Source organism: Lagopus muta, chromosome 13, assembly GCF_023343835.1.
Source record: "Lagopus muta isolate bLagMut1 chromosome 13, bLagMut1 primary, whole genome shotgun sequence".
Classification (NCBI taxonomy): Eukaryota; Metazoa; Chordata; class Aves; order Galliformes; family Phasianidae; genus Lagopus; species Lagopus muta.
The window spans coordinates 17,138,887-17,162,760 of NC_064445.1; the positions used below are offsets into that span (position 1 = coordinate 17,138,887).

General features: G+C 49.4%; 2 protein-coding genes across 3 annotated transcripts in view; one reads left to right on the forward strand and one right to left on the reverse strand.

Moving 5' to 3' along the window:
• TBC1D8B (TBC1 domain family member 8B) overlaps window positions 1–2,488 on the forward strand; it is a 31,363-nt gene extending 28,875 nt beyond the window's left edge. For both annotated transcript variants that reach the window (XM_048959468.1, XM_048959469.1), the window contains 4 exons: window positions 82–165; window positions 1,142–1,198; window positions 1,466–1,563; window positions 1,915–2,488. In XM_048959468.1, coding sequence (XP_048815425.1) covers window positions 82–165; window positions 1,142–1,198; window positions 1,466–1,563; window positions 1,915–2,325 — 650 coding nt within the window. In that variant the 3' untranslated portion in view covers window positions 2,326–2,488. The remainder of the gene's footprint in view (window positions 1–81; window positions 166–1,141; window positions 1,199–1,465; window positions 1,564–1,914) is intronic.
• Window positions 2,489–6,444: 3,956 nt separating this feature from the next.
• Window positions 6,445–23,874, reverse strand: part of PASD1 (PAS domain containing repressor 1) — a 28,714-nt gene continuing 11,284 nt past the window's right edge. The window contains exons 10-22 of the mRNA XM_048959558.1: window positions 23,588–23,670; window positions 20,585–20,691; window positions 18,374–18,521; window positions 15,693–15,774; window positions 14,422–14,545; window positions 14,109–14,206; window positions 13,579–13,653; window positions 12,998–13,156; window positions 12,207–12,401; window positions 11,310–11,512; window positions 10,766–10,858; window positions 10,115–10,322; window positions 6,445–9,126 (exon numbers count right to left, since the gene is read on the reverse strand). Coding sequence (XP_048815515.1) covers window positions 8,956–9,126; window positions 10,115–10,322; window positions 10,766–10,858; window positions 11,310–11,512; window positions 12,207–12,401; window positions 12,998–13,156; window positions 13,579–13,653; window positions 14,109–14,206; window positions 14,422–14,545; window positions 15,693–15,774; window positions 18,374–18,521; window positions 20,585–20,691; window positions 23,588–23,670 — 1,746 coding nt within the window. The 3' untranslated portion in view covers window positions 6,445–8,955. The remainder of the gene's footprint in view (window positions 9,127–10,114; window positions 10,323–10,765; window positions 10,859–11,309; window positions 11,513–12,206; window positions 12,402–12,997; window positions 13,157–13,578; window positions 13,654–14,108; window positions 14,207–14,421; window positions 14,546–15,692; window positions 15,775–18,373; window positions 18,522–20,584; window positions 20,692–23,587; window positions 23,671–23,874) is intronic.

Here is a 23,874-nt window from a genome sequence, read left to right on the forward strand (position 1 = left end):
AGTCTAAAGCTTCTGCTTTTTCTCCCTCCTTTGGCAATGCTTAGGAGTTCCAAAACCACTTTATTCAATTCTTTATTGCAGCTTTTACTGAAGTGGAATCTCTAAGCCCTTCCAAAGGCGTTGATCTTTCAAAAGAAGAACTGATCCACTTCAGTCAACTCAGTGGTAAGTGTGTGACTTCGCCTGTGGAATATTGGAAGGATTCTGTTAATTATCTCGTGGTGAAAAATGGGGAGCTTTCTTCTGAAACCCTCTGAAATCAGGTTTGAATTCACCTGTTCCAGCAAATCATGTTACTGATAGCAAGCATCTTCTGCATAGATGTTCTGTAAATAGCTCTGTTGTCGTACAAAGCAGTGCAGAATTTGTGGGTAGCCATCTCTCTTCAGAGCAGTTTTCTTCTGTAGCAGCATGTGGCTTCATTATGAGCATCGTTTAGGGGCCATTTCATTGGCAGCTGCACACAGAATAGTGATGCTCTGTCCTGAATGGGGTATGCCTGATGAATGAATTCACAGGCTGAAAGTGTTTATTTGAAATAGAGGAATATCTTTGGTCAGCATTTTTCAGCATAGTAGAAGCCTTTCTGTTACGACAGTTGTTGAAATGGTGACCATTGCAGTTTCATTGCATTCAAGAGATGATATTTCCTGCTTCAAGACATTTAATAATCAAGTATATGGTGACTCTGAGACTGGGTTTCAAAATTCTTTGTTTATATTTTAAATCCTGTCAGTTGGAAAAAAAAAATAATAAAATATGGGATTTAAATTTATGGAGTTGGAAAACTGTTTGGTTGTACATCTTTTTAAGAAAGACTCTATTTGATGTTTAGAAACTATCCAAAAGTTTTATCCATAGCACGTTGGTCCTGTCCTCAGCACTGTTCAACGCGTGGAGCGTAAAGCATTCTGGAGGTTATCTACTTGATATGGCTGATGGTGGCTTTTTGCTGTCTCCAGCCTTGTGGTAGCTTCTATTTTTTTTAGAAGGAATGCAGATTTTGCCACGTGGTTTCTTCGTGCAGACAGTCTTTTGGGAGTCTTGCTCCCTAAGGAAAGAATTTTTGATAAAAGGAAGTGAAGCAGTGATCCTCCTTGCTCAAAGCAGTAACTTCTTTTTTTTTTCTTCTAAACTCTAGTTTCATCTGCTGGGGATAATCTTGAAAGTGATGCTTTGAAGAGCAGCCCAGAAAAAGGTAGAGAATCCTGGGGTCTTTTGTGGGAGCAGGGCTTGGAAAGTGCATGCTGACAAAGTACACTATTTCACATAATCTCCAGTGTAGTGCTGACATTATAGTGTTAAGTAAGTGTAGTCCTGTGGTGGTGGGAGCAAAGTAAACTCTGACCTTGGCCCCACAGCTCTGAAGGAATGACACACGGGATGCAGTTGTTCTGCTCACTGTACCTTAGGGGAGCTCTCAGTTCTTGTTTGCTCACTTTATTTATTTATTTTTGTCAAATAGGGAAGGGCAAGGTTGATATTCAGGCCTATCTGAAGCAATGGCAAGATGAACTTCTTAGAAAAGAAGAAAGCATTAAGGATTTGCCAAGAATGAATCAGGTAAAACCATCTGTGTCGCAGTATGACGGGCCTGATTTTTCACTTCTGTGTTTCTTTTTAAGTTCTGTTAGTATTTTTCTAAAGGTTTCTTAGGATCCCTTAAATTCCAGACTACACATTAATGACACTGTTTGTTTTTTAAAGTACTTTAACTGTTAGCTTACTGTAGACTGCACGAGGGGGGCTTACAGACACACAGGTTTACCAGGGCCTGTGACTATGCTGCCAGTAGAGCAGTTTCTGCAGCAGGTGCCCAGCAGCTGCAAGCACTGGGTTGAGATTGCAGTGCGTAGTGAAACAGGAGAGTTGTGTTGCTGTTCTCTGAATAGTCTCATCTGTGTATCTGTTCAGTCTCAGTTCATCCAGTTCTCAAAAACTCTGTACAATCTATTCCACGGAGATCCTGAGGAGGAACTGTTGTACCGCGCCATAGCAGTGGTTACCAGTCTCCTGCTGAAGATGGAAGAGGTTGGGAGAAGGCTTCAGAGTCCCACATCACCAGTCAGAAGTCTGGCTGCCACAACAGAGGTGTCTGCTGAAAGCCCCCAGAAGGGACGTGAGGAGGGCAGCTCTGAGCAGACCGGAGGCAGTGGAGCGCAGAGTCTGCGAAAGGGCCACGAATGGTCTTTTGCCTTTGAGCAGATTCTGGCATCCTTACTGAACGAGCCAGCCTTTGTGAGATTTTTTGAGAAACCTCATGAGATTAAAGCTAGAATAGAGAGCGCTAAAAATTTACAACTTCAAGCAAGAACTAGAGTGTAATTTACTTTGACTCTGAATGAAGTACATAGAGCACTGGCAGATGAAGGTGGTTACTATGGAAATTGAGTACGTTGTTTACACAGAGAATGGGGTTTGAAGATTTAGCTTTAAATGTCAGATTACTCGTATGCTTTCATGTAAATAAAAATAGTTTGAAGCACAATCACTTTCTTGCATTGTTCGTCAGTTTCAATCCAAGCAGGAGCTGAAGAATAACCTACCATACTATTAAAATATGCAACATTGGTAGGTAATACTAGATGTGACCTGTGACAAACTGACAGCTGTTACGGTGTGTGCTCCCCACTTTCATTTCTATTCCTGTGATAAATGTCATGACTTCTATCTGGACATTTTCCACTTAAAATGAATTGTCAACAGCTCAGAGGTTGACTTCCAGGTTAGCTATTTCCAAACTTGCATGTGGGCAGGAACTGGTGAAGACTGAGAACAGAGGTTTCAGCTGGTAGCTACAGTGGGTGCAAGAGCCTCAGGTTAGGGAAGAAAGCAGCCCTGCTCACAGTTCCCTGCTTTGGTGTCCTGCACTGTGACAGATTTCAGCCCCTCATTGTCACTTTGCAAACTGCCTTCTCTTGGCCTGTGTCTCAGTTTTTGCAGTGTGGCCCTTAAAACTAATTTCCTGCTTTTGTAGCTCAGCCTATATTTGAGATCTCCTTCCTATTTTCATATCAATCTTCTTTCAGTTTAGGCAAAAATGGTACAAGCTGCTTGGTCTTGCAGGTTGCAGGCAGATGCAAAGGCTGGAATAGATTGCTGAAACAAAGGGAGAGCAGTGGCTGATCCCATGGTGGTTGTCACTAATCTTGTAAGAGCCACTGTTGGCATCTTAGGAGCATGGTGAAGAAATATTTAGCCCTTGGAAAGTCCAAGGACAGACCATCCTTAGCTGCTTACCAGATAAGCTGAATGCTGACCTTGGCACTGTTAGGGACAGACTGCAGTTGCTCCTTTGCCTGTGCTGGGTCCACACCCCAACCAAGTGATAATGAATTCTTTTCTACAGCTCTCTGGTTTATTGCTGCTGTAATATTTTCTGTCTGCCAGGATTCGTGGCAACAACAAACTGTTTGTGAACCTCAAGTGAAAATTTTTATATGCATAAAAATGATGTAGTGAAGATGCTGGGGAAGAAAGCTCTGCCAGTGCTTTCCTGGTGGAATTTGACATTGAACCTGAGGTAGCTTGTGCTACAAAGGGTTTACACAAAGATGGGAAGAGTCTGTATTTTAACAACATTAAATAAACTGGTTCAAAAGAGCTGTTTTTAAAGTCTGTATGACAAGCTCTCTCTGCAGAGCAGCATTATTTTTATACTGTGCATGTTTTGTAAAGAAGCAGAATGGGGATGGCATCATTCACTACTGGTTGCTTTTCTTGCACTACTAAAAGGAATGAGGAACAACTGACTTTCATGTTACAAGCATTTGTTGAAATGCCACCATTGCAAATTGGTGTTAAAGTTCTTGTGCTGCTTCTAAAGAATGCAGTTTTGATCTGGAATAATGAATGTATGAATGACTTCCTCTCCCCTATACTCTCAGGTATCAGTTTTATTGAGCAAGCAGTAACTCCAAAAAATTATTTGTGAAAAATGATGAAGATTTTTTCAGAAACCTTCATGGAGAGCAGCCCCACCTGATACAGCATACTGCTGGTCTGTGTATTGGTGCGTAAAATACACAAACTGACTTATTTGTATGTATGTTTCTGAGGCAAACCAGGGCAACGCTGTGTCAATGTTTTCCTGATGCTGTTTTAGGAGCACGGAGCAGATGATAACTGATGTTCTGGTCTAGGATGTGCTCAGATGAGGTTTGCTCACTGTGCCTGCATGCCTACCTGTGCGACCTGCCTTAGGGACCCTGCTTTGGCAGGGGTTGGTCTCAATGATCTCCAGAGCTCCCTTCCAACCCCTACAATTCTGTGATTCTGTGTAATTCTTACGTGAGCAGCTGCACTGAAATGAACAGAGCCCCATGAAAAGAGATACATCTACCCAAGCAAAGTGCTTCTGTAGGGCCGTGGTGGGTACTGCAAATTTCAAGAGGCATTCAAAGGTACAGGCTGTTCACTGAGCTACGTAGCACAGGGATGTGAAAGTCTTAACACTCAGTTACATTTTTTGGTGGAGGGCCAAGATGTTTTTAAGAAGTACACGCAGGATGAAATTAAGTACAAAAGACTGTACTGAAGGAACCTGCAAAATCCAATGGCCCTCTGTTATTACATGGTTTGGTTATGCAAAACTGAGCAACTTCTTGAAATACCAGTTTCTATTGCGGTCAATCCAAGAAACTATAGAGCCGTTACCAGATGCACAGTCATCCTTGCCAGCTGTCAGAGCTGTGTTACAGAGATCTGACCAGCTTGTGATTTAAGAATATGTATATATCTAAAATATATTTGGTGTTGGAAAGGTGAGCCCATGATGGCATCGCACTGCAGTGGGGGTCGCTGGGTGGGCACACGTGTGCTGCAAGAGCTCAGTGGGGAAGCAGCCCGCCGTGCTCACAGCCCTTCCCTGCAGGGGGACTTCCATTCACGTCCTCACGTGGAGGCTTTTAGATGTGGTTTTGGACTTTGGGCAGCTTATCCATCAGTAGCAAGCGGCGTGCTTAAATAAGCACAGATGTGTCATTTCACAGCTGTCCTTTTTTTCTGTAACGGCTCCCATTATCTCGTGGTCCTGTCTTAGGAACTGAGCAAATGTGCACCCGTCAGCATAAAGCACACGCAGTGTTCGGTCGCTAGCACTAGTGCTGCTCAGACAGCTTTTACCTTGCAGTCTGCTGCGGTGTCACCGGTGTGACTGGGCAGCTTCGGCACGGTGATTTGTGCCACAAGGTTCCAGCAGCTGTTGGTCAAACTGTACAGCCCTTTTGGGCCGTCGTCGTCGCTGATACGCACATCGGATGCCTTTGTCACACGTAGCCCTGCGCCCACAGGGCAGCCTCTGAGCCTGGTGTCCCCCATCACGTGGCGCTGGCTGAGCTCCGGCCACCACGAGGAGCAGCTGCTCTGCCCCGTGTGCTGTGCTCAGCAGCGGTCACCCCAGGGCCTGAACACAGCACAAGGAACAGCCCTGGGGCCTTTTCCACCGCAGGGTGAACTGCTTGGGATAAAACTGGGGCGTTTTCTGGGACTTAGAAATGGTCGCTGCTGTGCGATTCAGAAGATGCCCCCTGTGTCAGTCCATTCCTAGGACAAACCACTTGTTCCTCATTCTAGTGACTATGTAATAGTATATTTTCAAGAAGAATTTGCTAATATATAGCAAGTAAGAGGTAGCTGTATGTTGTATCCCATAGAAATTTCTCATCCGGTTGTACTATCCAGGGTTCTTGATTGTGACTGCAGTTGCTGTCTGGACTTAACATGAAGTACTGCAATTTGTCTCCAGGATGAATAGGCTATTTTGCTTTTTTCTTTGCTACAGCTTTGTCACTTTACCAAGAAGGCCACACATCTGTGTTGGCAGGTTGGCTTTTTATACAACGTGTTGTATGTAGAAGTACTGTAAGACAAATGGGGTGTTAAATAAAATATGTTTCACTTAAGAAAAAGTAATCTGTTTGAAGCACTGTTCTTTCCCATGACAGCCTGCTTCGGAAGTTTGTTCAAAAGCATCAGTTATGTTAAAGACATTCGTAGCAAGGACTGAGCCATAGAAAAAGCACACTAGGCCTTCGACCTCCCCTAAGGGTGAGGAAAAGAGCGGACCCAGGTTTTGCAGGCTGGGACCAGTTCAGCCCTGTGCACAACCTGAGCTTGCTTCCATGCCCGGATGGCTGCTGAGTTAGTCCAGGAAGAGTGGCATTACTCATTTCTGCATCCAAACAAAGCCACGGATGGCGTGCCGTGGTGGCTCTGATGCCCTGCTCTTCCTGGCTCATGCTCTGCCTCTGGCAGTGGTCAGATCCCAGTCTCTGGCTTGAGCCCCATCCCTCCCCTACTGTGCACTTGTGTGCAGTACAGCTCCTGCACTCCTGCAGAGCAAGGAGCAGAGTCCGGCCCTCCATCCGACCTGTATTGCCTGGGAAAAACAACAGCACAGTTGTGTAAGAGGTCTTACAGGTATGCTTTTATTTCTTTCTCTTTCTTTCTTCCTTTTCTTTCTTTGTTCTTTTTTTCTTTTTTTTTTCTTTTTTTTTTTGAAAATACCATGTATAATCTGTTTAAAGCTTCTCAAAATGCACAGGTTCCCATCCAACAGAGCTGTGCAGCGACATAGATTCAAGACAAGAATAAAATCTTTACTCTTCATAAGACACTTTCTTTTTCCCATTACAAAATACTTTTAAGAATAATAACATTTATAAATGTATCTATATTTGACAGCATATAAAATAAACCAAGATTTATAGTCACTTCTAAGATTTTTCTTCTTTTACACAGAGTATGTTACAATATATACAGTCAATTTTTCGCTGTGTTTGTCAAACCAGCCTGATTGCACCCACCAGGCTTTAGCTTATATGTACAAATACGCTAAAAGTGCAAGACTTTATTAATTAAAGCTGCCTGTGTTTTCAGAGGTCTGGAATTGTGTGGCCTGTAGATAGAGATACACACATACATACATATATATATGTATATTACAAACACACACCTGTATATCTAGATATGAAGGGAGAGAGTGCTAGCACACGGGTGCTTGTGTGCTGGAAAGCCTCAGGTTGTCACTGAGCGCTGGTGCTGGAGCCCAACTTCTCTCATCAGCACCCAGGGGGGAACCAAACCCGCCAGCAACCCTCAATTCCAAAGGGATCCCAAAAACACAGGACGTAGCTGTCACCGAGGTAAATGAACAGGAGTTCACCTGAATAAGAAGATTCATTTAGTCGTTAATTCTTTGAGTGCGAGTGATAACTAAGGCAAAAATCCCACGGCCCTGGGCCTGCCGTGCCCGGTTGGATGCAGGCTGAGCAGAGGCTCTGGGATTTTGGCCCACGGCACACGCGGCTCTGCCCAGGCGGCACCAGGCCCACGAGCGGCTGTGCTAGCGGCTGGGGTGGGTGCTGGAAATAAAAGGGGGTGTGATAAAGTGCATGTTTCAGGTTGCTTGTTTCAGCAAGGCCAATCTCACATGTAAACATCCTTGCAAACCTCTCCTGCTCCCTGCTGCGAGGCTGTAAGCAATAGACAGCCGTGCCACCCCACAGCTCCCCCCATCACCGTGCAGCCCAGTGCCATCAGCAGGGCTGTGGAGGGGCACAGCCCCATCCTGCACACCCACCGCCCCCAGCTCCTCTCCTTGCAAGGCAGCGAACCCCTTCTGTGTCAAGCCATGCTCATAAGAGCCCAGGCACACAGGGCTGGCATGTGGAAGGGGACATGCAGGACAGCCACCGTGCTGCAGCCTTCTCTCAGCAGCAACACTGAGACATAAACTGGGTACAACAGTGCATCCTTGCTGTAAGTGCGTGCCTCTGCGTGTGCACGTTTTCCTCCCCACCTGCCTGCAAAGCTGAAAGCAACAGCCTACACCTTCACCTGTGTCTGGGCTCCAGCAGTGCCCACAGTTAGTGCTCAGCCCCCAGCACCTCAGAAATGTAGCAGTTCCTTTTTCCTTTGGAAAGACACAAACAGTAGGGACACGGCTATACACCCACTGAGGAGCAGACTAGTTTTCAATTCATAAATATAAACATATACTTAAAAGTGGCAATTTACAAAAATACACTTTATTGCTGACCCCATGGGCTCGTAACATCGCCTGTGTCACTGTGAGTATATGTTCCGGGTCTGTCAGCCTGAAATCTGACCGAGCAAAACCACAAAGTTTGCTGTCAATATGGTGCTCTACTGCGTTGGTTTGTTTTCATGTTAAGAAACATATACAACAACATCCACCTGGATCAGAACAGAATGACAGAGGAGAAAGAGTAAAGGTTCTTTGTAGGTAACCTGAAAAATATTTGGCTACAGGGAGTAAAAACCATACAAATTTCTCTGCGTTTGTTAACCAAAATAAAAGATGAGGAATATCTTACTGGTTGTGATGTGAGCTGGTTTAACAACAGTAAGAAATTCAGGCAAAAGTGGTGTTACGTAAGTTAGCAGCATTATCCAATCTCCCAGAAAACAAAACGGTGGGGTTGAGGTATAGAAATAAGGAAAAACTCCACAACGGACCTACGAGAGCGAGGCGAGCTATGTACACGGCAGCCCTGCAGCGCTGCGGGCGCTGGGATCGGCATCACAGTGACTTCCAGCACCGCGGCCCTGATCGGACACGGCTCGTCTGCAGCGCCGCCATCCCCACGGGGACCTCCGCCACCTGCCCGCAGCCGGGCGGCTGTCCCCCTCAGGTCAAAGATCCGCAGCCAGCACTGGCACGGGCAGGCACGGCTCGGCGACCGGCAGCAGCATCCCGGCCCCTGCCCCAAGCACAGCCTTCTCACCGAGTCTGCAGCTCCGGTGGGCGGGAGCCCCAGGTGAGCATCCTCCTCTTCCTCAGCTCTACGGCGCGCTCCCTCTGGGCAGGCCTGGCCGAGACTCGCAGCGCACGGGCTCTTTTGAGCGGTGATGCCGACGGGAGACCCCAGCGGGGCCCCGCGGCGATCCCGCCCTGTGAGGCGGGGTCTCGCCGGTCTGAGCGGCAGTGGGTCAGGGCAGCTGCATCTCGGGCAGGTCAGGCAGGTTGCAGGGCTGGCCCTGTGCGTGGCGGCCCTGCGGCTGCGGGTGCAGGAAGTAGCTCAGGGGGCTCTGCTGCGGGAGGTGGGCTGGCTGGAACACACGTGGGCCGGGGCCTCCCGGCACCGCCTCAGCTCCTTGCATCTGCAGGGCGACAGGAAGGGAGCCGATCGGTGCCGCCCAGACCCAGCACCCCTCCCTCGCTGCTGTGCAGGGGTATCGGAGCCCAAAGGTGATCTGCGCCCTCCGAGCGGTGAGCGAAGGACAGAAGAGTAGGGCGGGGTGCTGGGACCCCCATCCTACAGCCCTATGGGCAGCCCGGCAGAAGGCCTCTGCCTTCTGCCACAAGAAGCCTGTGCCTCTGCCACACAGCTGCAGGACGGGCAGCCCTACAGCTGCTGCTCCACAGAGCAGGCTTCATCACTGCGCCATGGCACTGAGGCCCGACTTGCTGCTGACTGAAGCTTTCACCTCCTGCACGCTGCCACGCTGCTGTTCTCAGGGCTTGCAGCAGTTCCTGCCCATGTTTCCAACAACAATTTATTTCTCACTCCAAATGCAGCCCTGCAGTGTAACTCCAGCTCTATCTATTCCTGTTCTTGTTTTCTACCATCTTTTCCAGGACAGCTATAGCTTGCCTCTGCCAACCCATCAAGTCTTGGAGAGCATATCACTCATTAATTAATAGTTTCAACAGCCCTTCTCCTTGGCAGCCCTGTTCACTTGGCATGCACTGATGAAAACATGCACTGAAAAAAACAGAACTGCCTTTCCCAGAGTTTTGTGTCGGGAAACAACCTTTTATTGAAAGAAAGCAGTGACTGCAGCTGATAAGAACCCTTTTCAAGGGGACCAATCCCTTATCGCCCATTGCTTCCACAGTGGGATTCCCACCCCAGGCCCTCTGAGTCATAACTGAAGGCCTGGCTCTGTCTTCTGCTTGCTAAGGGACAGCTGGGCTTGGAAATACAGCCTTGAAACTGGGTACCAAGTCAGGTTGGAAATGCTGTGCACAGAGGCACACGCAGATATAGCGGGGATGGAAGGCACACGAGTGCACAGCTCAGGTGTAATCGTGGCCAGCTACCATTTCTTCCCCAGATCCCACCCCAGCCCTGAACACAGGCCTTACCTGAAGGTAGAGACGGTGCTGCTGAACCTGCTGCTGTGGCCAGGGGTGGAGGTGCAGCGGGGTGCTGCCGGGGTGGGCCACGAAGCTGCCATGGGGGAGCATCACGGATGGGGAGAACACAGGCGAGGGGGCGGGGGGCCGCACCGTGCTGCCACTGATGGGCTGCATCTGCGTGGTGGGAGGCAAGGGCTGCTGCTCTGCCACGAATCTGCCACAGGGAAGAAAATCCAGTGTGAGAATCCAACCCTGGCTTGGCTGCCCAATGCTGCAGGAATCAGAGCAACAGGACTTGTCCAACTGTGCCAAATCCCACACGAAAGTCCCTCTCCCACTAAGCATTCCTGACTGGAACCACAGGGAATCAGAGATGTAAGGTTGTACGTCTCTGTGACTTGATCAAGCACTTGATGCTTTGCAAAAGCCAGCAAACAGTTAGGAACACTTTTCAAAAAACTGTAATTAGGAGTTCTTTGCAATTAAAAGAAGTACATATTCTCATTACTTCTTCTCCTGACTAGCTTGGATTTTGTTTCCTTTAAATCTGGTTTGTTTTCATGTGATCACACGCAGGTTTTTCAAAGTAATTTCTGGAGCCACGAAGCAGCACCCTGCTACAACACCACGTGGGAGCAGGGACGAGCAAGGACTCACTTCCCTGGCTGCCTGCTGGCGCTGCTTGGTGTGGGCTGGGTGCTGCCATTGGTGGCGGGCACCATGGCCTGGATGGACTGATCCAGCAGCATCCTGTGGTGAGGAAAAAGAGGGGGCAGTCAGGGCAGGCCAAGTCCAGACTGCTGGCTGCCAACCTCTAGGAACAAGTCCTGTAAGCCCTCACTGAAAGCATGCAAAGTAGCACTGATTCTCCTCGGAAAAAAAGCCAGTGCAATAGGATGCTTCTCATCACCCATGGAGGTGGGCTGAAACTTGCCACACCTTCCATGACAGAAACACATTTTTCACATGGTGAGATCTCTAGCTCACATAGTTATGCTGCTCCTTTAGAGAGTATTTTGCAGTGCCTGGACCCCAGAGACAGCGCCTGCAGACCCCTTCCTGAAAGGCAGTTGCATATTTTGGGGCAGTTTACAGTTTTGTACAAAAGAATAATGTTTTTGTCACAGACCTCATCCTGGCTGGAAAAAACAGAACTCCAGAGCAAGCAAGACAGGACTGGGAGAATAGTTCCAGCTCTTACCTGAGGCTCCTGTCCTGGCTGTAGTCAGACTGCATCTGCCTTTCACTAACATCAGTTGGCAGCTGTGCAGCCACTGTGATGGGATGTGCTTGCGAAAACACCGTGGGGTTGTTGTAGAGGGGCACTGAAATGCTCGTCTGCCCTGGCAGACATGTTGGCTGGGCTTGGTTTCCTCGCATTAGGTGCTGCTGCTGCTGTGGTATCTGAAATGCAGGTACAGATGCACAGATCAGGTTCTGAAGCCCTCAGTAATGCAGCTAGAACAAAAGCTTCAAACTGAGAAAAAGACACAGAACAACTGAAGTTCTCCCTGAGTGAAGTGGTAAGAATGGAATATGTCTATGAGCACAAACACCTTGTTGGCATTTGTCACCCTTCTATGATCCTCAGCTGTGGGAGGAATTCTTTCATCTAAATAAGGTTCTGGGGAGACATTATAGCCTTCCAGTACCTCCTGGGGCCTGCAGGAGAGCTGTGGGGGGAGGATTTGGTATCAGTGAGTGCAGTGTCAGGGCAGGGAGTAATGGCTTCAAATTAAAAGAGGGGAGATTTAGGTTGCATATGAGTAAGATATTCTTTATGCAGAGGGCAATGAGGCCCCCGGCACTGCTGATGGAGCTGTGGGCGCCCATCCCTGGAGGTGTCCCAGGTTGGACTGGGTGGGTCCTGGACAGCCTGAGATGGGGTGAAGGCGCAGCCAGCACACAGCAGGGGTGGCTGCAAGGTCCTTTTCCAACCTAAACTGTTCTGTGATTCTATACTGTAAATGTAGACCCAGTGAGGCTAAGCTCATTCATCACAGCTGCCTTCCAAGACTTCTCTGCCGGAAACGAATTCCCCTCTGACAACCACGAAACGCTCTGTGCCACCTGCCCACGTGTGAGCACAGCCAGGCACCTGGGAGGGAGTGCTGCAGGGCTCCCTGAGGAACAGGCGCGGGGTGGATGCAGGGGGACCCCCGTAGCGCTTGGCCATGGGGCCCGGCTGCGGGGCCTTCTTGGTGCTGGGCTGCCGGGATGGAGGCGGGGCTCTCCGTGGGCTCTGACGCTGCGCGCTGTTGAAGACCAGTGGGATCGGCTGCTGCATCAGCATCTTTAAGGAGAAAAGAGGCACGGGTGCGTTACACATCGGGAGGGATATAAGACAGCCCTTGCTCGGCAACTGCCACTAGATGGTGCTTGGGCTTTGCTAGAAAATAGGGGTTCTGTAGGCTCCCGTCCTGTATGAGGGGTGCAGCTGGCGGGGCCCCCAAAGGAACTCTGCTGGGAGACCCTCCTGCCCCTAGCAGCCTCTGTCAGCACGCAGGCACCGCACCTGCAAACCCGGCAGCACAGTGAGCTGTGAGGATGGGCTGCTCAGACATTCAGAGCCACAACTGCCTGGTGCTGTTATCCCTGTCACACGTTGTGGGATGGCACAAATGGCATTAACCACTGGGATCACCGTGCAGGGTGAGCTCTGACCAACCTGACCCCTTCCTTGGGGTTGTTTTCCTACATCATGACTCCATCATTAAGCAGTCACCGATGGCAGCTATTCCTCAGGAGACACCTTGCCAGCTACCCCTATGACTGAGGCAACACTGTGCATTCATCCAGAGCTCATTTCCAAATGCTTATGCTGCAGATAACTGTCGCAGATCTGCATGCTCCAAGGAAAAGCACGCTCTGGGGGCAGGGAAGTGGTACCTGCAAGTTGGAGTCCTGCACCAGCTGGAGCTGCTCCTTGATGACGTGCAGCTCCTCCTGCTGCGTTTTGATGTCCGCTTGCAGAATGCGTGTCCTCTCCTCCAGCTGCTCCTTCAGCTGGTGCATCATGCCCAGTGGGGCTGGGAAGTGGTACACGGGCTGCAGGGCAGAGAGAGAGCATTGGCTTGGGCCGGCCCCACTGCACACATTCATCGTGATGCTTTTGTACAAGGCAGGCAGGTTACTGGAATACCAGACTAGCTATGAGCTATAATTGCCATTTTTTTTTTTGTCTCTCTCTTCTTTTTTTGGCCTATCTCATATCTGTCACATCACCCCCTTCTTCTATCAGGGCCATAACACTGTTGTGTTGTATCAGCCTGTGCCAGCTGCTAACAACACAGATGAGTCTTCAGCAGCCCCAAGCAGTTTGACAGGTCTGAGACTTCCTTTAACCTATGCTTTCAGCATCCCAGCTTGGCTGGGTGCAAGGGCCCAGCCCTCATGCTTATCACACAGCCCCAGCACCTTTCCTCTTCCCTCCCACCCAGCTTGGGGCAGGAGCTCATCACTCCACGTACCATCACAGCCTGCTGGGAGGGGACCGCCGGCTGCTGAGGGAGGTGTTCACCCGTGGCTGGAGGCGTTGCTATAGCCTAAAAATGAAATATTTGCTTTATTGGAGGTCTCCAGCACCTCTAGTGCCGAGTGGGCACAGTATGAGCTGCTGCTGGCCACACAGCGCTGGTGATGAAACAAGTGTGGGAAGCCTGAAAGCTTCACGCGTAGGCTGAGGGTGAGTAAGAAGGGAGGACTTGAGCTCCTATATGCCCGCTGCTAATTGATAGCAGACCCTCAGTGTCACCATCTGTGTCTGGACTAAAGCCTTTTAATATGTTCAGACCCAAGAGACGTGTTGGGAGATAAAACTTGGCCTGGAGGAAGAAGGAACCCAAGACAGCGGGCAGCTGCGGTGCATCCAGCAGCTCTCTTCACCCCTGCTATGGCCCCAGGAAATCCCAGCCCAGGCCCCACACACCCGGAGCTGAGGATCAGACCCCTCCGACAGTTAGACCAAGGCCTGCCATCTGCTCCCTTCAGCAGCACCGACCTGAGCGCTTCCAGCCGCCGCCAGCCGCAGGGCTGCCTTCTCTGGCACCGCCGGCCGGGTGGAAGTGCTGGTGTCGGTGTGTCGCATGGACGAGGTGGCTGGAAAAGAGAAGCTTTGCTGTCACACTGCAGCAGAACTGTGCCCGGCCACCCCTGCTCCCACGAGGCCGATGCAGGACACGGCACCACGGCGTGTCAGTGCTGAAGCTGAGCGCCTCTCCCTGACTCAGTCCCAGCTGGTGGAAGCCCCTCACCCGACCCCAGACGTGGGAGGGTGCCCTGCCCCTCACTCTCCCACCGAACCGGGCACCTACAGGCAGAGTCGGAGAGCGCGGTGTGAGAGGAGCGGCGGGAGCTGTGGGACGACAGCGACATTCCCTCCCGGCTGGCATCTTGGCTGCTGCCACAGCGGCCCACCTCTAGGTAGCTGCCGTGGCTCTGCAGGGAAAGAAGCACATGAGAGGGGGTGAAATAACAGCGTGGTGCTGCCAGCCCCCTCCAGCTGACCCCAGGCTCTCTTCTTGATGGTCATCCTGATGACTTTACCCTCCCAGCTCACGTATCCCAGTGGGAACAGCCAAACCTAGTGCATTTGTGTGGACCTGGAGCTGTCACCAAAACAACAGATGGCAGCTGGTTTATGGCTACGAGCCCACAGCACGACTGTTTCACTGCAGGATGTGCTGACCATGCTGTCCGTGCTGTCACCCTCCCCGTGCCTCCCCAGGAGCTCCCCACTCCTTTCCAAAGAGCAAGCAATGGGTGCAATTGCCCTACTGCTCCTCCCACTGCCTTGCACCAGCAGATGTAGCTTCATGGCTGCAGAAAAACATCGCTGCTATCATATGGGAAGGGCAAAATTACAGCAGTAGTAATGAGAGTAGTGAGAGTACAGGTTCTGAAATAGTGAGAGTAGCTGCTAGCAAGGTGGCCTCTGCTCCAGTACAAAAGGGCTCTGGGACAGTGCCCACAGAGCATCCTATAAGTAATTTCTATAAAATAATGGCTGAAGAGTAGTGAGGCTAATGGAATGACAATTACAACAACAATGCTCACAGAGTGGCTTTGATTATCAGTCTTATCTGTAAATTATTGAGAGGAGGAATTTGAAAGGAATTGAAATGACCTTGTTAATTGGGCAGGCATGTTGGGATGCCAGACTGATTCAAGCCATGAAAATTACTGCTCTGGTCACATTCCTGCACAATGGTGCAAACAGAGCTGAAATCTGGAATAAGAACCAATGCACTGTTTTCCCTGTACATCCAATCTTTGTCTGAGTATCAGTGCCAAGCCAGCATGAAGCAAACAGGTGTATGGCGGTACTGCCCTGCTCTCAGAAGGACATGGAAAAGCTGAGCATTGGCAATGCAAACTCTGGATTTGCAGCTGCATGCACACACCAAGATGGGATTGCTTAGAGCCATGCAGCGTATGACTCCTGAGCACCTGTTTGAGTCATAGCCCTGGCAAAGACTTGGAAGGAGAAGGGAATGTGGGAGAAGGAAGAACAGGTAACCTGCTAAGATTGGTAAGAGGTGGCCATTTCATATCCATTTCATCCAACTGTGAAGAGACGCAGTACCTTTATAGAAGAGGATGCCAGTTCAATTGATGACTCTTCGAGGCCAAGGTCTCGCCTTTTTTCAGCTCGGACTTCTGCATAACTAATAAAAACAATAAACAAAATTATACCATCGTGTCTCTAAAAGTTTGTATTTGCTCCCCTTATTATTTTTTCCTCTTAAATTGTATTTACAGCAAACAGTGCTACATGATTCACCCTGGGATATATTGGAGAGAACGTTGTAAGGGCTCTGAGCAGTTGTGGTGTCAGAATTAGGACTCCTGAGATGTGAACGGGTGAAACCTTTGTGGGGAGCAAGAGGCACTGCTGAGCTGAGCTTACTTACAGCAGTGTGGGTCCCTGCACAATAAAGGCAGGGCCTGAAGCACAGCTCAACCGCCTGAAGTGTGGCAGAAGCAATGCAGCCCAGAAGTAATTGCTCCATCTGATGTTTGCTTAAAATAGTACTCTATGTGTATTTTATACCAGTGTCTCAAACACCGACACCTGTGTACAGGGTGCCCTCAGTCTGTGCTTCTGAACATGGGAAAGATTTCCATGTCATTTGTGCTTTTTCTTCCAAATGTTTGACAAGAAAAAGGGGGAGCAGAAAAAAAAAATCACAACAACTTGATTCCTAAGGAAATGGATTCTTCAGGAAAGATGCACTGAGCAACAACCTGACTCAGGTTAACAGATCAAATCAGAACATCGCTATTTCTTCAATCCCTTCAGCAAATACACCTGTGCTCTGAGCACTGCTGTGTGCTGACAGAGGGAGGCAGCAGGTCCCTTGCACAGCTCAGCTCATTCCAGCCCAGCTCTGCCACCAAGTCTGCAGCTGAGCGCGCTGCAGGGCTCCTGGGTGCTGCCGTGGGCAAGGAACGGCCAGCAGGACAGCAGCCACCTTCCTGCCTGAGTACCTAATGCTCTGGACAAAGGTTTGGTAGGAGATGTATCACCCCATTTCACAAAGAATCACAGAATGGCTCGAGTTGGAAGGGACCTCAAGGATGATGAAGCTCCAACCTCCCTGCCACAGGCAGGGCCACCAACCTCCACATTTCATAGCAGCCCAGGCTGCCCAGGGCCCCATCCAACCTGGCCTTGAACACCTCCAGGGATGGACGGGGCATCACAGCCTCTCTGGGCAGCTGTTCCAGCACCTCACCACTCTCATGGTACATAACTTCCCCCTGACACCCAATCTCAGTCTTCCCTCCCTCAACTTCAAACCATTTCCCCTTGTCCTGCAGTTATCTACCCTTTCCAAGAGTTGATTCCCCTCTTGTTTGCAGGCTCCCTTTAGGTACTGCAGGCTGCAATGAGGTCACCCCGCAGCCTTCTTTTCTCCAGGCTGAACAAGCCCAGCTCCCTCAGCCTGTCTTTGTAGAGGAGGTGCTCCAGTCCCCTGATCATCTCCGTGGCCTCCTCTGGACCAACAGCTCCCTGTCTTTCTGGTGCTGGGGGCTCCAGACCTGGACACAGTGCTGCAGATGCACAAGAGCAGAGTAGGGAGGCACAATCACCTCCCTGTCCCTGCTGGCCACCCCTCTGCTGACGGAGCCCAGGATCCCATTTGCTTTCTGAGCTGCAATGCACACTGCTGGCTCACATTCAGTTTTTCATCCATCAGGACCCCCAGGTCCTTCTCTGCAGGGCTGCTCTCAAGGAGCTCCTTCCAGTCTGCATGGATGCCTGGGATTCCTGTGGCCCAAGTGCCAAACCTTGCCCTGTGCTGTGTTGAACCTCATCAGGTTCACCCAGGCCCACCTTTCAAGCCTGTCGAGGTCCCTCTGAATGGCTTTCCTTCCTTCCACTGTGACAACAGCACCACTCAGCTTGGTGTCATCAGCAGACTTGCTGAGGGTGCACTGAATTCAATGTCACTGATGAAGATGTTACAGAGCACCGGTCCCAAGACAGAGCCCTGAGGGACGCCACTCATTACCAGCCTCCACCTGGACAAACTGGCCTCTGTCTGCGGCCTTTCAACCAATTCCACCCATCAAATCCACATCCCTCCAATTTGGAGATGAGGATGTGGTAGGGGACCATGTGAAAGGCCTTGCTTAAGTCCAGGTAAATGACACTGGTCGCCTGTCCCTTGTCCACCAACGCTGTCAGTCCATCATAGATGGCCACCAGATTGGTTAAGCATGACCTTCCCCTGGTGAAGCTGTGCTGGCCAAGAGGATCTGTTCCATGACCTTCCCAGGCACAGAGGTGAGACGCACCAGCCTGTAGTTCCCTGCATCCTCCTTGCTCCCTTTCTTATAAATGGGAGCGATGTGACCCTTCCTCCAATCATCCGAGACCTCACCTGACAGCTATGACTTTTCAAATATGATGGAGAGCAGCTCTGCAAACAATTTACATTTGGTAAATTTACAACCTACCATTTACACCCACAGAGTCATCTGACTGTTAAAGCTTCAGCTCCTCGTCCTGCCATGCCACTGCTGGTGGCAGTCTGACGGACGTGGACAGTGGTGGCTTTCAGGCCCAGCTGCCAAAGCGTGGTGAAAACACACGATGCTTTTCCCCAGGTTCCCTGTCGTAATAGCTTTCTACAATTGCATACCATTTAGCATGCCAATGCACGCAGCAAATATTTGGCTTACACAAAACAGGGCTGGAGAACATAATGGACCAGGACACGGAGCACATACTTTAAAGTGCTTGGTGCTTGCTCCTACCTAACTACCAGGTGAGTGCACACGATGAACTCGGGCTTGGAATTCCATTGGTGGTAGGTGATGTAGTAGTGTGTCTGCAGCCAGATCCACTGCTGGCCCTTGGTCAGGAACCGGTAGTAACACGACTTGCCTTTTCCAAATTGCATCACTGGTAAACAAAAGGAAAGGACATTACAGCAAACGACCTACAGAAAGCTCAAAGTGCAAAGGTGATTAGAAGAAATGCTCAGCCCCAGCCTTGCTACCACACTAATGCTGCTCTTGTGGCTTTGTAAGCATGACAGGCACACAGCCACGCAACAGCTTTCCTTTGGGTTCTTTCCTGCTACCAACTTCCACAACTTCCACAAGAGTGCACTTTAATATTTAGAAATTTTTCTTGTAACTACTAATTGGCACAACTCTATAACTGGTTATATCTCTGCAACTAATTAGTGGGCTTCTCTGAAAGTAATAAGCATAAGTAATATCCTTTAAACAAAGTATTGGCCTTTCAGAAATAGATGAAGATGTATTTCAGAGACGGTGGGCTTGATCCTAATAATGGCACAAATAATATGGTGGTGGAAATTAGGAGTCACACTGAGAGCTGTGTGCAACAGACTACTGAATGCAACAGACTACTGGAGTATATATCGGAGCACGTCCAGAAAAATCACAGGTGCTGCAATATAACAGGAGCATAACAAGGGAAACTACATTAAATAACCACTTTAATTGCTCCCATACTGCTGGCAGTACAAAACGAAACACGCTCACTTAAAATACCCATAATTAACGCAAAGTGAAATAAAAATGTGGTTGAAGCAAACCCATTGCACTTCACAGCGGGTGGGATGGGATGCCAGCCCACGGCAGCCAACCTGCCAGCCAGGAGCCTGTCCAGCCACGGGGACACGGGCACTCTTACAAACTCTGCTTTGCTAACTGCCAGGGCTGTCTTTCTCAGCCATCCCATTAATGAGGATGTGCTTCAGAAGGAGCATGTAGAGAAGGCCTTCTGGCTGACGTACCAGGCTGCTGACTGCCCAGCACTTGGTCCTGTCCAAGGCGTCATGCAGCAACTCCTGGAAGTCATTCACCAGCACCTGACCTCATCTGTCTGAACAGTGAATCTAAAAGATCCGTTTCAGCAGTTGTGCTGAGCAAACATGCCTCTAGAATATAATGACAGATCAGTGGCAAGCACAGACGTAAGCCACAAACAGATTCTCTCCGAAAGTAATTTTCTCTAGCTCTCTGCTAGGCCCTTTAGCATCTCAAATGTGTCTGAGGTGGAGGGGCAGTAGCAGAGGTTTGGACATTGCAGCTGAGAGCTGAAGAGTGCTGGGAGTCATGGAGCTGCTTGGAGCCCTGGCATCACATTGCCAGCACTGCATGGCAGCTCCCACACCGCCCTGTTGCCTGGGGCAGCTTTGTTCCTTGCTGGTGAGCTCCTTCCAAACAGCAATGGCAGACAGACAAAAGCAAGCTGGTCTAACAAGAAACCTGTAAGCAATGTTTCTCAAAAAAAAAATAATGTGATAACCAAGATGCATTTTACGAATTGCGTCATTACATTTCATTTCTTGGCACTTCAATCCAGCAGGAAGACTCAATTCGTGTTCAGCATCTGATTCTGAAGTGGGTGCAACAAAATGGAAAAATACAGTCTTTGGGAGAAAGCTCCTCTCTCACCCTTCTGGCTGGAGATCCACACCAATGAGCACTGCACCATGTCTGCTGCCACCTTCTGCGCTGGCCTGCCAAGGCTGTGGACATTCTCTGGTGTTCCCACATCAGACAGAACTGGACAGACTTTCACAACGATGCAACATAGAGAAAAATCTGTGCTAAAAGCCCACGGCCTTCTTTCTGTGCCCACAGATGTTGCTGGTGGAAGGAGAAGAGCCCTCTCCCTGTTCCACAGCTCCACTCTGCCCCAGGGCAGGTGGCATGTGACATTAGACCCTTCTGGCTCTCAGAAAGTCCCCAGGAAGGGTGACAGTCAACAACATCCTCAGGACTAGGACTGCCCTCATACACAGGGGACAGAGGGTCCCTGAGTGACTGCTGAAGGATTCAGGCTCCCAGGGAAGCACTGCTAAGACAGCCTTTTTTCCTTCCTTCCTTCCTTCCCTCCCAGATAGAGACACTTTTTGCGATGACAGCAAAAGGCTTTGGATGAGCAACACGTGAGATCACGGATGGGCATACTGTGGATGGACTTACAGTGTTCATGGCACCTAGCGAGAAGCTCCAGGTCATCTGCGTGGTAGTAGTCATACCCTGACGTTCCCAGCACCTCAAAGGGTAAGTATCCTATAATAGGAGGAGCCCTAGGAAAGAAGCAGAGGGCAGGTGGTGAGCACAGACCTGCACTGTGACACCAGGGCGACACTATGACTGAAGCCATCGGATGCACCGCCTGGTACCTCCACCCGGGAGCAGATTTTCACATAGACAGCGATGAATTGACAGATACAAGCAAAAGACACAGAGAGAAAGAGGCAAAAACTGAGAAAATGAAAAGGTGTGTGTTTACTGCTTCGCAGCCTATTCATTATGTGGGTGTAGGGAGGGCATGTGCGTATGCAGTGACTCAATCCATTAAGCACACCCGTGAGACACGGCTTGAGAAACGCTACGGATGTTTGTGTGCGTAACAACCCGGAGCCCCAGCAAAATTCTCCATCAGGTTGGATATAAATGTCATCTGGGTAGTGACTGCAGAGGGAAAAGTAAGCGAGAAGCTTCTGGAAATGAATGGGAAACCCTCCCCTGTCCTTCCTAATGACCCAGCTCCATGTTCATCCCCTTGGGGGCATCAAAGGTTATTCAAGCACAGAGGGCCAGAAGAGGTCTGTGATCACTCCCTTCCTTGCCTTGGATTCCTGAAGGGACGCTCAAAATCCTGGCTGCACCTCCTCAGTGCTTCCCCACAGCCGCGGGCAGCCTGGCAGCAAACGGCTGACAGGGGAGAGGGAGAAAAAGGCCATATGGATGGGGGGCAGCAGCCTGCAGCACACTGCCACGAGGATCAAGGGCTCAGCAGGAGCCAGACCCGGCCCAGGACGAGGAGCTGTCTGCAAGAGCCAGGCTTCTACACTCTTATTTCTAGACACAGAGAGCCCTCAGTACACAGAGGTCTCAGCCACAATACAGCCCTATTGAGCAGAAGGACTCTTCATAGAGCACTGTGTTCCGTTTCCTCATGTGACCCAGATTTCTGTTAATTATGATAATACATGTATTTATTAAAGTGCCCTTGCTGTCTCTTCGTCAGATTGGCCGGTGTCTCTCGACATGCTTATCTTCAAGACAATAATGCCTTTCAAATGCACATCAGATAAACATTTAAGCTGATCAGGGAAGTATTATGCTTCCATGACTTTCGCCAGATTTCTTTAAGTGAGAAAGCAACCACAAAATGCTCCTAATCTATCATTTGACAAGGAGCTGGCTTGCTTGTGGAACCATTTAGAAGTGCCTTGTTAGTGTAACTTCCAGCCTTGGGGCCTGCAGCTGGCTGTGCAAATGGAAAGCACTGTTTTCCAGTGAAGCTCTGAGCACAGGGCTGGAGGCTGGGTCAGCACCCTAAGAACAGGGCACCCAGCTTTCTGCCTGGCCAGAGCAGACCTTGCATTTAGTAACAGGAGGGAAAACCAAGAACAGAAGCAGAATATTAACAAAGTTCACAGGTTTTCTTCTTCCACGTGTGTGTATATAAAGACCAAGACAACAGTTCTTCCTGTTTTTCTAACATCTAACCAGATCTATAGAGTGCTTTCTGTATTATTCATCATGACTCCATGCATGCCATGGCCATGATATGAAAGGTCCCGGGCACACACTGCTCCTACTGAAGGCACGCCTCTAGGGCCAAGCTCTGTGAGCTGATGTAGTCAAGGAAGAAACAGGAAAATACCCAACAACATTTCACAGCATCCTAGGGGGTGCACTGGGGAGAGGTTTGGAGCACTGATTACACGAGACAGCCCACACGATTCCCTTCTGGTTCTAGGGTCTGGTGCTTTCACAAACCATCTCAGTGTCTGTGTTAGCTTAATCCACTCCCAGCAACAATGGTCTCCTCACTTGGATTCCAGTGGGACTGGAGTGGCTGCGAGCGCCCGGCGCAGAGCTTCCTCTCTGAGTCATAACCTAGATTCATTCATCAAAAGGCTCTTTGATATGCTGCAAAGAAGCTCCTGCCTGCCTTATTCACAGCAGCTTCTGGGCACAGCCCTGTGGAGAGCCAGCTCACTGCTTCAGACAAGTGACATAAGGGGCTTAGGGCTCTTTGAGGAATCCTTGTTAAATCACCTGATTCTGAAAGTGTGCCTCATTGGACAGGCCAATTAAAGTCTAACAAAGTCACTGCAGGGAGATCCCAACAGCAGGACTAACGAGCTGGCTGTGCCACCCCACACAGCGGCAGTGGGGCTGTCTGCACTTCAAAAGCACGCTGTCCCTACTGCAGCAGTGCAAGGTGCTCCCTATTTGTGTTCCCTCTCTCTGACCCACATGTGCAGACGACGCGCAGCCTCCGCTCCCCCTCCAGTTCAACTTATTTCCTCCAGCCTCACTCACCAGCTTTGCAGAGCCTTTGCAGAGCTTGCGAAGGGTGGCAGAATGGAGAGGGCAGCATTTTGGCAAAGTGTTTGCGTTTTCATGTTGAATGAAGAGAAGCAAGAGAGAACAAAACCCTCCGGCTTCTTCTAAAGCAAATGAATCCTATATTAATTAGCTTAAAGAAGTCATTCCAGACTTCTTCATTCCGCATGCCTACCCTACTGCATTCAGTCAAAAGCAAATCTGCAATTAAACTACCTAATCCATTGCTTTTTCTAAATTCCATCACTCATCAGGGTGGAAATCAAATGTTTGTCAATACAGCAAAACATTCAGCAGGTACTTGGCAGCTGCAGATGGTGGGCAGAGGAGATAAGTGGTAGAAGGAGTAGAATTCATGGTGCTCAGCATGGTGCTCATTAATGCCTTGGTGAAGCTGAACTTTTCCCTAGACAGTCACCCTTTACTTATGTGGTTTCTTAACCACCGTAAGTATGACAGAGGGCAAAGCTTTTAAGGAAGCTTGATAAGTAAGTATGGAATATCATTATCTATGTAGTGTAGTTTAATTACAGCTATTTTACCTGGGATCTCAAGCAACATAAACATTTCTATTTTTAAACTATGGTTTGCTTATACCTCAGTGACCAAATCTCTTACCTGTGGTCCAAGAATAAAAACTTCCACTCCAAACTATGCCTCGATGTAAATTCTTCACATGGCTCTTCAACATTGCAGAGCTCCTGCAAAACAGTTGGCTCTTTCAGACATTTAATTCTGCACAATGACAAAAGGAGTCCTCTCTCAAGACCAAGAATGCATCATTTATAATATGATATATAACAAATCCTAGCAAAACACAGGGCTTTAAAAGCACTTGGCTTCTCTTCCTCCAAAGAATGCATTAACCTTGTTTTGTAGAGGCAGAAACTGATGAAAAACGGCTG